Source organism: Artemia franciscana, chromosome 15 (genome assembly GCF_032884065.1).
Source record: "Artemia franciscana chromosome 15, ASM3288406v1, whole genome shotgun sequence".
In the NCBI taxonomy this organism is placed as follows: Eukaryota; Metazoa; Arthropoda; class Branchiopoda; order Anostraca; family Artemiidae; genus Artemia; species Artemia franciscana.
In genome coordinates, this window is record NC_088877.1 from 26442161 (window position 1) to 26454568 (window position 12408).

The following is a 12408-nucleotide window of genomic DNA, read 5'->3' on the forward strand; positions in this document are numbered from 1 at the left end:
TCAAATTCGTGAGTAAGTAACTACATGAGGGACGTTAATATCAAAATTATGGAATCCCATAGTCTTACTCGAGCTGTTTTGTCACCAGTTTTCTCGGTTTTTTTTTTTTTTTTTATTATTATTCTAAGCCAATTAGACACTTTCTGCTTCCATAACATACTTTCTGCTCAAACAAAAAGTAAATAGGAAAAAGAAACCAAGTTTTATTTAAACGGAATGGGAAAAAAAACATGCTTTTTTTAATAATAGGTTTTAGCAATATATGAGCAAAGATACAGAGGTTTTAGAGAACAACCAGGTATTGACTATGTTTTGATTCTAAACAAAAATGCCTACCGAACTCCTCTTCTTCTTTTTATTTATTTTTTTTCTTACTAGCACCAACTGCTTCCACTATCCCCGAATTTTTGGAGTTCCCCGGGATTTCCACAAGAGAAGATTGGGTTCTTCAAAATCATCTCAAGGATTGAGATTTTTTAAATACACCAATTGTAAGAGCAAAATACACAGTTAATTTTCAATGAAATTTAACAGAGCATAATTTTCCTTTGGGTAGAATCGGGAAAAACACTAAAAATTTGGGGATAGCGGAAACCATGCTAGCAACATATCACCATGTTGAAAAAGAAAATTCGAATCTCATGCTTTTTCCGAAGAAGAACGAGACAATGATAGATTCTCTCTACGTGTCTTTACCCATTGCTCGCGTATTCAGAGACGTGTTTATGACAGAGGAGAAAGTAGAAACTAGTCATGATCGGAAAACAAAACATTTACATTAGTTATATCCCGAAGAGTATCAAATATACCTGTCCGAACTATATAGTACATTGAAGCCACATTAATCAAAAAAACACAGCAGTTTCCCATTTTTTTTTCTTATCCATGAATCAAACAATTGTTACGAAAAGCTCAGACACCTTGCTTTTTTGTAAATTACAAAAACATAAGATACACCTTTTCATTTTGGGAGTTACAAATTACATCAGCAAATCTAAAATTATCTCACGCACAACTAGACAACAACAATCCATCTCAAGATGTCTCATTATTCTTTTCTTCTGTAGTGGAGTTTTAAAATTGTAAGTATCGTATTTTCCCCAAGTCTGATATGTTTTTTTTTTTTTTCATAACAGATCGTTTGATATATTGGCGAAGTTTTTATTACAGGAAAAAAGAACAGGGATATTAACTTAGATTGGCACTTATCATTCTTCTGACGGACAGTAACTAAAACTAAAGGCTATAGACTGGGCTCTGTCAGATGCTACCAACACAAAAGACTCGATCGAATTCTGTATTATATTTTGATGTAAATAAAGTTTGAATCTTTCTCCTTTGTTTGTTTTATTTTTTAAAAGTTATTATCTTCTTCAACTTTGCTGTGCAATTCTATTTTTACTTCTGATTCCAATTTAGAAAAAGGACAAAGAAACAAAATATAGAAAGAAAATTTGTAAACAGGAATCAGCTAAATGAATCCAGCACAGATGAAGCTTTCTGAAATCGTAACACAGGTAAAGAAAAAAAGAAGAAAATGAGACCAGGAATAGGAAAAATAGTGGTGGGTGGTGCAATTTCACATGTGGTAAATGCACTTTGTACTGGTTACAAGCTCATTTCTACAAAAACTAAAGGCACCTGGTTTCACCATGCAAATATTACCCTAAAATTACATTAAATCATATTTGCTAGCGTAAAAAATAACCCTATGTCCGCCATCTTGATAACATAACACAATAAAATAAAAGATCCAATAACAGGACCTCCTTCTCCTATAAGCAAATTCTTCCTCCTCAATTTTGAGATAGAAAAAAATTAATTTTAACCGTATTTGACAGCTGGAGATTTACTAGTGAAGATCTACTAGTTCCTTTGATTACCCCATGCGTCGGAATAGCCTTCGCTATAGTCGCTTGTGCATGGAGGTGGAATTTAAACTTGATGTCAACTAGAAAACCAAGGTTCCTGTCTATGTGGCTGCGGGAAACAACTTTGCAGGACCCATCACAAGTGTCTATGCGCTACTGGGTGCACAGATATTTTTCCCCCAAGGTGGATGTCTTGTATTTTTATGCATCAGCTCCTCCTTGAGCTCTCTCTCTGGATTGATTCATATTATCTAATGTGTTAAAAGGGTCGATTAATTTTGGGCAGCAGCATAGATGTTTTTTGGCAAGATTCTACGTGCGTCATTTAAAAATAAACTGAATAGTTGGGGCCCAGTGCACTGTTTTGCAGGGCGTTACTTCCAACTTTAGCCATCCCCAGAGAAGAATGTCTCTGGATCCTAGCCAGATATATAAACTAGCTATTTTCAATCTGTTAGAGACTGCATCACCCACTTACCCTTATCCTCATGGACTTCAACGGCTTCGAGACTGATTTGGAGCAAGAAAGATGCTAAAATCTTTGTCTGATTCTTACTGCGTTGAGAATAAACCTATGAGCTTAAGGAACACAAATTCACCTATCCATAATACAAAATATTGCCCTCCATACTTCTATGCATCAAACGGATTTCGAAGGTCATGCCTTCAGTAAAAGATCGTAATTCAGCAGCCTGCCCTCCTCCTCCCCCCCACAAGAAATTCTTCTTCCTCTGTTTTCAGGTGGGATAAAAATAAAGTTCAAAAGGCTAACATATATGCTAACATAACACTAAAAAAAAAAAAACAACGTCTAACCATCAATAATATTTAAAGTCTTTTATATCAAGCTGACGTGGAAATCCTTTTTTTGTACGAAGTTGAGGACACTTACTAACAGCTGTTGCGCTAGGATTATTCAAATAACACAACTGAGTGCATCCATGACCCCAACTACACGAGATTAATGGAACTGATATCTTTTTTTCCGAGCTCCAAAAAACCGGGAGTAGGGCTAATCGTAAGAAGCCCCTGCCTCTGGTGCTTAAAATGCAATATTAATGTATATAAATAGCTATTAGGTTTAATATATGTTTTAGGTTTATTTAAAATCAATGTATCTTACTAGGTTTAATTAAAATCAAGTAGTTGTGGATATCAAGCCATGGTTTAATTGTAGAAAAAGCCAAGACAGATAGTTCGAGTGAGTAAGAGACAAAATCTGGCATAAGCCCTTTTCAGGGCTTATGCCCTGAAACGGCCATTTCTTTCTTTTTCTTTTATATACTCCGTCTTTTCCGTTTTTGAAGGGTAATAAACTAATAATAATAATAATAATACATAATTCCTAGGCAGAACTAATAATAATAATAATAGTAATAATAATAATTATTACTTTAGTAATAATAATAATAATAATAATAATTGGGGTTCACAGCAAGTGCAACATTGCTGTTGCACTTCTTTTTCTCTTTTTTTCAAAACTGTATACATCCCATTTCGATTCAGAGTAAATTTTTCATCTCGCTTCTCTGCTGCTTTTGTTCAAGTTGAATAAGTTTTTATATCACTTACAGGGTCCAATAGCAAAGGCATCACTTAATTGCAGAATTGGGCTCACGACTAATAAATCAGAATAATTACAATTCATCCTTATTTAACGAAAATACCCATATTATAACTGGAATCACAACGCTTTTTGTGAATTCCTCATTTTTTAATTTTACTTCATCATTTAATTCACTCCATTTTTATTTTTTGGGGTTCACAGCCAGCATAGTCGGATAAATTATATTCAAAAGAAAAGACAACCCTACTTGTATGTTCGAAGAGCAACAGATCTATCCAAAGATGTATGGCCACTCCAAGGAAGCAAAATGGATTCAGATTTGAGATTTTCTGATGAGTCAATACCAAGGGAAAAACGAATTCCTTTGATAGCTTGCTTATATTCGGAATTATTGCAATTTGCCATCCATTTCCATACAGATTGTATATCTGGATCATTTATGAAAGACACATTTTCATTGACGTCTACCTTAGGATAAAACCTTAAATAAGTCAATATACAAGCATTCAGATGCCCCGTGACTAAGTCCATGAGACAAAGAGTAGAGAAAACACATAAAACAGACTCGTTCCCGGTTTTCATTTTAATACATCCATACCAAAACAATATCCGGAAATTGTTGGCGTTTAATTGATACGCTTAAAAATGACGAATGTTCTTAAGTGTATGGTAATAGACTTAGTCAAATGCGTTTCGACAAAATACTATTCGAAATACCAGTTTTGGTGGTAATCATAAGCATTGAAAAACTCAAAGTAAAAATAAGACAAAAGAAATAAAATAATAAAGAAATAAAACAATGCAGACTTAAAAAAACGAGAAATAAAAACCGCAAAAACAGTAAAGAAATAAAATAAATTGCAAAATAAAAGAAGGACAAGCATAAAAACAAAACTGAAATATAAAATACAAAAATACAATCGATCTACCCCTTTTCAACACGGAAAGGTAGAATATAAATCTTATATTTAATTTGTATATTTGGATTTTTTTAAATCTTTGTCCTTTATTTATTTTGATATTTATCTTTGGTGTGCACAGTGTAATTTTTTTTTTATCCTGCTTGCACTAGGAGGGCCCTGAAATTTATGCAGGCGAAATATTCGTAGTACATTTTCCTTTTGTGAATATACTTCTGTGAAGATAGAGTTTAGAGTTATAAAGTTTTTAGCCTAAAGTTTCACAGTTATCTTGCTGAGCAAAACTACTGTGATTAGCAGAGTGTAGCCCCCAAGTAGTAAAAGATGCAAACTCCAAAATTTTCCACAGTATGGGAATCGTGAAGAGATGCAGAAAAGTGTCAGTGAAGTTTGCAAAATTTCCAGCAGTTTTCCAGAAAAAAAAATGTCTTTTTCCTCATGTTCTACATGGTGCCAAAACAAAACTATCCTAGCACAAAAACTAAGTATTTTTCAGATGTTAATAACGGAGTAGCCTATTATCAAAACACTCAAGATGACATGAATTTTCTTACACACAAAATTGCTCCGTTCATGAGAAATAATTTCCAAAGTTATCTTGACGTTTAATATTTTTTATATCCTAGAAATAATTTTTTCCTGGACAAGTTAGAATTTCTTCCTAACAAAAAAGACTAATTTTCATCTTCTAAGAAGGATAGCTGACATTAGATAGAAAATTCCAGATAGAACAAGAGCTAAGAGCTCATATGGCACTTGTGACGAGGCCAGAAGAGCTAAGAGCCAAGAGCTCATATGGTATGAGCTCTAACAAAATTCTAACAATCAATAGATTGATTTAAAAGGAAAATCAGAGGCTTAATGCCGGTCGGGATTTAAAATAAGAACTCTGAGTCACGATGCCCTTCTAAATATTAAAATTCATTAAGATCTGATTATCCACTCGTAAGTTATAAATACCTCATTTTTTCTATTTTTTCCAAATTAACCGGCCCCCCACTCCCACCCCAGATAGTCAAATCGGGAAAAAGACTATTTCTAATTTAATCTGGTCCAGTCCCTGATACGCCTGCCAAATTTCATCGTCCTAGCTTACCTTTAAGTGCCTAAGGTAGCAAAACTGGGACCGACAGACCGACAGAATTTGCGATTGCTATATGTCACTTGGTTAATACCAAGTGCCATAAAAACCAGATAAGAAATTCTATCTGTTTTTTTTTCTGTTTTGAAGTTTTATTTTCCAAATTCGCTATTCTGTCGAATTAAAATGTCCTAACTTAGAAGCTGAAAAATCAAATAACTTTGAATACTAAGAGAACTTCAAATTATCTTTGGGAAAAACTGAGCAAATTTTCATATTTCTCATAAATTTTGGAAAAAAAGAAAAAACATCGTAAATACTAATTTGGAAACACAGAAGTTCATGTTTTTGTTTTGCTTTTTTTTAATGATTTAATGTTTATTATATTTAAGAAGTTTAATGCCATGAGAAGTAATCAAGAAGACATGTACTTTTCTACATCCAAAAATGAACTGTACACAAAGGAGCAATTCCTAGCGGTGTCATCGCACATCAATTTCCTTGACATTCTAGAGGTAGCGTTTTTCCTAGACAAGGATGAATTTTTCTGACGCAGATCGACAGATCTTGATCTTGTAAGAGCTATTCTTTGGTAAGAACTATTAGTGACATTGGTTTTTCAAGAAGAAAAATCTTTTGTTGTTTTTTTAATTTTGACATTTTGATTCTGCGAATTCCAAACATTTTGTCTAAGTAAAACGATCTGGCTTCGAAGCATAACTTTTGAGAAATTAAACAACTTGGAATACTGGTATATGTTCATATTGTCTCTTCGACCACCTAAGCGAAATTTAGAATTTTCTAAAATTATAATTATTATAATATAATTTTTTGGGAAATGGTAGCGGAAATTCTGATCTCGCGACAAAAATTTTGATTCTTTTTTTCATTTTTTTTTCTAAAATTTTCAATTTTGATATTTATGGCATTTTAGACGTTAACACCAGGAAAAGTGAGCAAGAAGACATGCACTATTATATATCGGAAATGAACCGCGGACTATGAAATAATGCTTGAATTTGTCATTGTGTATTGATTTCCTGGATGTTATAAAGGTCACTTTTTCTAGATAAAATAGATTTTGGTTTCGAATTCGAATAAACAAGGCTTAATCTTCCAAGAACATTAGTTTTCAATTCATAATATATAGAAGTGTTTCACGAATACTCATAAGCCGCATCAATTAGTTGGCTATATAGTTTAAATAGAGGTAAAAACAAACACAATGCGGATGCAGAGCCCGGCTTTACTTCGTACAGACAGAACTTACTTCAGGAGTTCTCTAATTATACATTGACCTTACATAATAACTTAAAATAACCATAATACATCTGCAACCGTGATACGGGAGCATAGAAATTTATTGCCCGTTTGATATAGTTGCATGTGTTGCACCCCAACGATGGCCAGTGTGTTTCAGTCGCTGCAGAATCACAAGGGCCTTGGCACCGAAGGACTATATTTTCCTGTTAACTTCCAGGTTCTCTTAAATTTTCTGTTTAAATAATAAAGAACTGCTCTCACGAAATGCAGAAAATATTTCTTAACTATTTTTTTAATCACAAAAATATCAAAAATGCACTTCGGTCTTAGGCACAACGATATCTTTAGGAGACTACCATACTGTAACGGAGTACAAGCTTGGCAAAAAAAAATTGTACAAAGGGCTCATTCCAAAAGACTAAATACTGCTATTCCGACTAACAGGATTACACTTCATCAATACAGTTCTGAAATGAGATTGATCTGTGTTGCGTTATAAAAATACAGCTGACAAAACTCAGGAGAAACCATCCCTAAAAGAAAGTCCCTTGTGCAAGGCTTAAATATTATTTTTATGAAAATGATGCTTTTCGTAACGGAGATACTTGTCAAAGCTTAAAACGCAGTTTTAATTTACATGCCTGATTATCGTTAGTAGCATTCAAATTTTCGGTCAAAGTACAAAAAGAGCAAAGCGTTAACCAAATATTTCTCAATTTTCTCGGAGCGCGTGGGGGGGGGGGTCATCCAATAAATCTTCAAGGAATTCCCAACATTTAATAAATTTCATAACTCACTTTCTTCTTCATGTGTGTGAGCTTACATGTGTGTGCTTGCTACTAAGTTAGTACTTATGTATTTGTCTTTGAAGATTTGAGCGAGAATATACATTTGCGTATCCATTTGTTTTACATTAATGTTTCACTAAACTTAAGGATTTTTCCCATTGTAAGATACCCAAGTAAGGATTTCATCAAGCATATGCAACCAGTATGATCAAGTAAAATAAACTTATTTGTAGCTAGGTTGAATTTTGGATCTCAAATTTTACCTAGGGTCAAAGATTTTAGAATTTAGTTTGTAATGAAACGGGAGATGTAGTTTGTTTGTAATGTAATCTTCAGGCTTGTGAAAGGTCTGCTTCTGAGTATACTTGACAACAATTTTTTTTGGAATATCTCACATTAAGGCTATAAAAGTCATGCCTTTTTACCGTGGGCTCAGGGAAAAACCTCAGAAGTTACCTCCTATCTTCAGTTCTGATAGCCCCAAGTTCTGAAATAAACCCCAAAAATAATATACCTTTAATCCATATCCTTGAGTTGCTCTAGACTTCATCTGCACAATAATATCTTCATCTCTGACATAGCATCTGTTACTTTCATCGATAAACTTTAAAACTTTTCTTCCATGGTTCCAAGCAATTGTAGATGTTGGAGACCAATTCATTGTTATTCTATCAGTTATGTTGAAATCCGCCAACTTACCTTAATTAAAAGATTTTAATTAATTTCAGAGTATTTATATTTACTTTAAAAAGATAAAAAAATTAGTGGTTGAGAGACTGGTTGAGAAGTTTTGAAATGATAAATTAGCACCCGATTTCAGCAGCTTCGTTCAGCTCATTAGCAACGAAGACAAGGGAGCAATAGTGGCTTTCCTCAGGAAATGTTTACGTAATGTAAAAAGTGATATCACATTAAGCAGTGTGTTTTAAGTATTTATTAAAAATAAGAATAGAAGTAGAAATGAGTTTCGACATTATGAGACCCAATTTTCGGTCTCTTGCCTACAAGGGAACCGTTTCCTAAAGAAGAAGTCATCACGTGAAGTAAATATTGAAACAAATGGTTGTTTTTTTTTATCATTTATCTTCCCACATCAGGATCGTTCATGGATTAAATACAAATGATGTTTTAGTAATAATTTCCATGTCTCTAGGACGTAAAAAAGTAAAGGTTCGGGAAGTAAAAATGAGGTACCTAGGGTTCTAAATTAAATCACTTAGGGATAAAATTGTACTAGAAGTAACCCAGCTTAGCTTTATATTATTTACGTATAATATTCATGGTTCTATTATTTACGTCATATAATCTATTATATTATTTGTGGTTATCATCCCAATACACACCCATTCCTTTTGCCCTCGATATCACCCTCCAAATAGCCGTGAGAGAAAATTTCCCTACTTATCTCCTTCTGGAAGTTCGTCATCTAGCAGAAGACCGTGAGGCATACCCACGGTCTTACAAGGAAATAGGTCCAAAGACCATCTTCAAGGACCAGGAAAATTAGGCTAGTTCTGGGCTCGGAATGATTCCGGCTCATTAGAAAAGGGACTTGACGACCTGTCAAGCGACTTTTAGGGGTAGAAAAATGGACCAACAGGGACCAAAGTGGGCAGAGATTTTGTTCACCATTCATAGTCAAAACATTCCTTTGCCCATGAATCAGAAACTGTGGTCAAGTCATCCTAAAAATCATCATACTCAGGGGCCACAGTAGGAACTCATTTTTTCTGGAGACGAGTGAGTTGTTTCTGTTTTTCTTTTTTCTTTTTGCTCAACCTATCAGTCATTTTAAATTTGTTTCAAGACTAGATACAAATAAGACAATCCAAAATACTTCAGCTTGCAAGCTAACTCATTTATTTTTTCGACTTCTTTGAGAAATTGGTGAACTTGCTTATCAGGTCCGACTTCCTCTTCTGCAAGTCCTTTTCCGTCCGCTCTTTTTCATCTGTTTCGTCTTTTTCGTCTTCTCACGTTTCCATGGCACTCTTTAGTAAGGAATTGGCCAAGGCGATGTCCATGCAATCCTTTGACGTCATCGGTCTCTGTAAGCAATTAGTGGCCTCTTTGAAGAGGGGATCCAAAAGTTGCTCGCTTTGTTTTTCAGAGGTCCATTTTTCTTCCAATGATTTCTCAAGTCTATCTAGCTCCTTTTTTTGCTAGAGATGTCAATTAGGTTTAGCTTCTTTCTTCCTCTTAGTCATGGATGCTTCGTTCAGCAGCTTGTTCTTTTGCCTTGCTCTCCATATAGTCTTGGTATCTTGATCAACCCAACCTAGCTAAAGTCAACAGTTCTTTGGCAATAGGAAACCCTTTGGGGTTTGTCTCCATATGTGTTCAATTCGCCGATCACACACAGCTTCCCATTCAAGACTCTTTCTGACATGGAGGCTCTGTCCGATAGAAGAAGTCTTGTTGAGAGCGAAAAACCCCTCTCTACCTCAGCACTGCTGTGGGATAATATCAACACAGCTTTTACAAAAGCATATGCTTTTGCCCATCAAAAGCATCCATCATAGAGAAGATTTGATACCAGTAATGATCGACGGATGATGGCGTTGGTTCTACGAAGTTTTCGGCTTGCATCAATGCCCACCCAGTTTTAATACCATCAACACTAACTCCCTACTGAGATCCTTCAAACAAGCACAACTATATCTGATAGACCTTTAGCTTTTTTCCTTTCCCTGGGATCCAAGTACCTAAGCGCTTTGAGATAGCTATTAGGAGAGATGGGCACTTCTTGATCAAGTGTTCTGCACCTACTTTGAAATGGCTTCGTGCCCATCTACGGAACCTTTGTCTTTCAGCCAAAGTGAGTTCGCGAGCACATAACGCAAGCTCAAGCTCACCTAATATAGTGTCCTGAAAATAGTTTTCCAAGTTCTCACGCAAACTGGTAGAGATTTCATTAGCAGATGCAAGAATTTTGAGTTTTAGAAGTCTCACCAAAACAGTGAGAAATAAGTTTTTCAGCTTGGCATGAAGAACGGGCTCAAAAGGTTCCTTCTTTTGAAACGCTACTGTGAATTTTGTAAAAAAAAAAAAACAAGAGCTAAGAGCTCATATGGCACTTGTGACGAGGCGAGAAGAGCTAAGAGCCAAGAGATCATATGGTATGAGCTCTAACAAAATTCTATGAATCAATAGATTGATTTAAAAAGGAAAATAAGAGGCTTAATGCCGGTCAGGATTTAAAGTAAGATCTCTGACTCACGATGTCCTTCCAAATATCAAAATTCATTAAGATCCGATGACCCACTCGTAAGTTATAAATGCCTCATTTTTTCTAATTTTTCCTCTCCCTTTAGCCCCTCAGATGGTCGAATCTGGGAAACGACTTTAGCAAGTCAAATTGTGCACCTCCCTGACACGCCTACCAATTTTCATCGTCCTAGCACGTCCAGAAGCACCAAACTCGCCAAATCACTGAACCCCTCCCCCCAACTCCCCCAAAGAGAGCGAATCCACTACGATTCTTTCAATCAAGTATCAAGGACATTTGTTTATTCTATCCACCAAGCTTCATCCCGGTTCCTCCACTCCAAGTGTTTTTCCAAGATATTCCCCTCCAACTCCCCCCAATGTCAAAAGATCTGGTCGGGATTTGAAATAAGAGCTCTGAGACATGAATTCCTTCTAAAAATCAAATTTCATTAAGATCCGATCATCTATTCGTAAGATAAAAATACCCCAATTTTCACATTTTCCAAGAATTCTGGTTTCCCCCTCCAACTCCCCCCAATATCACAGGATCTGGTCGGAATTTAAAATTAGAACTTTAAAGCACAAGATCCTTCTAAATGTCAAATTTCATTAAGATCTGGTCACCCTTTCGTAAGTTACAAATACCTCAATTTTCAAAATTACCCTTCCCCCCAATTCCACCAAAGAGAGCAGATCCGGTCCGGTTATGTCAGTCAAGTATCTTAGACAGGTTTCTATTCTTCCCATCCAGTTTCATCCAGATCTTACCACTTTAAGTATTTTCTAAGATTTCCGGTCTCCCCATCTGCCACCCCCCCCCCCCCAATTACGCTTGATCCGGTGGAGATTTATAATAAGAGATCTGAGTTACGAGGTACTTCTAAATATGAAGTTTCATGAAGATCCGATCACTCCTTCGCAAGTTAAAAATACGTATTTTTTTCTTATTTTTCAGAATTAACCCCCCCCCCCTCCAATAGAGCGGATCCGTTCCAATTATTTAAATCACGCATGTAAGACTTCTGCCTATTTTTCCCACCAAATTTCATCCCGATCCCTCCAATCCAAGCGTTTTCCATGATTTTAGGTTCCCCCACCCCAAACTTCCCCCAATGTCACCAGATCCGGTCAGGATTTAAAATAAGAGCTATGAGACACGATATCCTTCTAAATGTCAAATTTCATTGAGATCCGATCACCCGTTCGTAAGTTAAAAATACCTCATTTTTTCTGATTTTTCAGAATTAACCCCTCCCCCAACTACCCCAAAGAGAGCGGATCCGTTCCGGTTATGTCAATCATGTATCTAGGACTTGTGCTCATTTTTCCCACCAAGTTTCATCCCGATCCCTCCACTCTATGTGTTTTCCAAGTTTTAGGTTTCCCTAATCCCCCCAAATCCCCCCAATGTCACCAGATCCGGTCGGGATTTAAAATAAGAGCTCTAAGACACGATATCCTTCTAAAAATCAAATTTCATTGAGATCCGATCACCCGTTCGTAAGTTGAAAATACCTCATTTTTTCTATTTTTTAAGAATTACTCCCCCCCCCCCCAACTACACCAAAGAGAGCGAATCAGTTCCGATTATATGAATCATGTATCTGGGACTTGCGCTTATTTTTCCCATCAAGTTTCATCCCGATCCCTCCACTCTAAGTGTTTTCCAAGATTTTAGGCCCCCCCCTCCAGCTCCCCCAATGTCATC

The 12408-nt window shown here is 35.7% G+C and overlaps 1 protein-coding gene across 2 annotated transcripts in view; it reads right to left on the bottom strand.

Moving 5' to 3' along the window:
* LOC136036260 (GATOR2 complex protein MIOS-like) overlaps positions 1 to 12408 on the bottom strand; it is a 75978-nt gene that overhangs the window by 36538 nt on the left and 27032 nt on the right. For both annotated transcript variants that reach the window (XM_065718392.1, XM_065718393.1), the window contains exons 7-8: positions 8005 to 8189; positions 3686 to 3906 (exon numbers count right to left, since the gene is read on the bottom strand). In XM_065718392.1, the coding sequence (XP_065574464.1) occupies positions 3686 to 3906; positions 8005 to 8189 (406 nt within the window). The remainder of the gene's footprint in view (positions 1 to 3685; positions 3907 to 8004; positions 8190 to 12408) is intronic.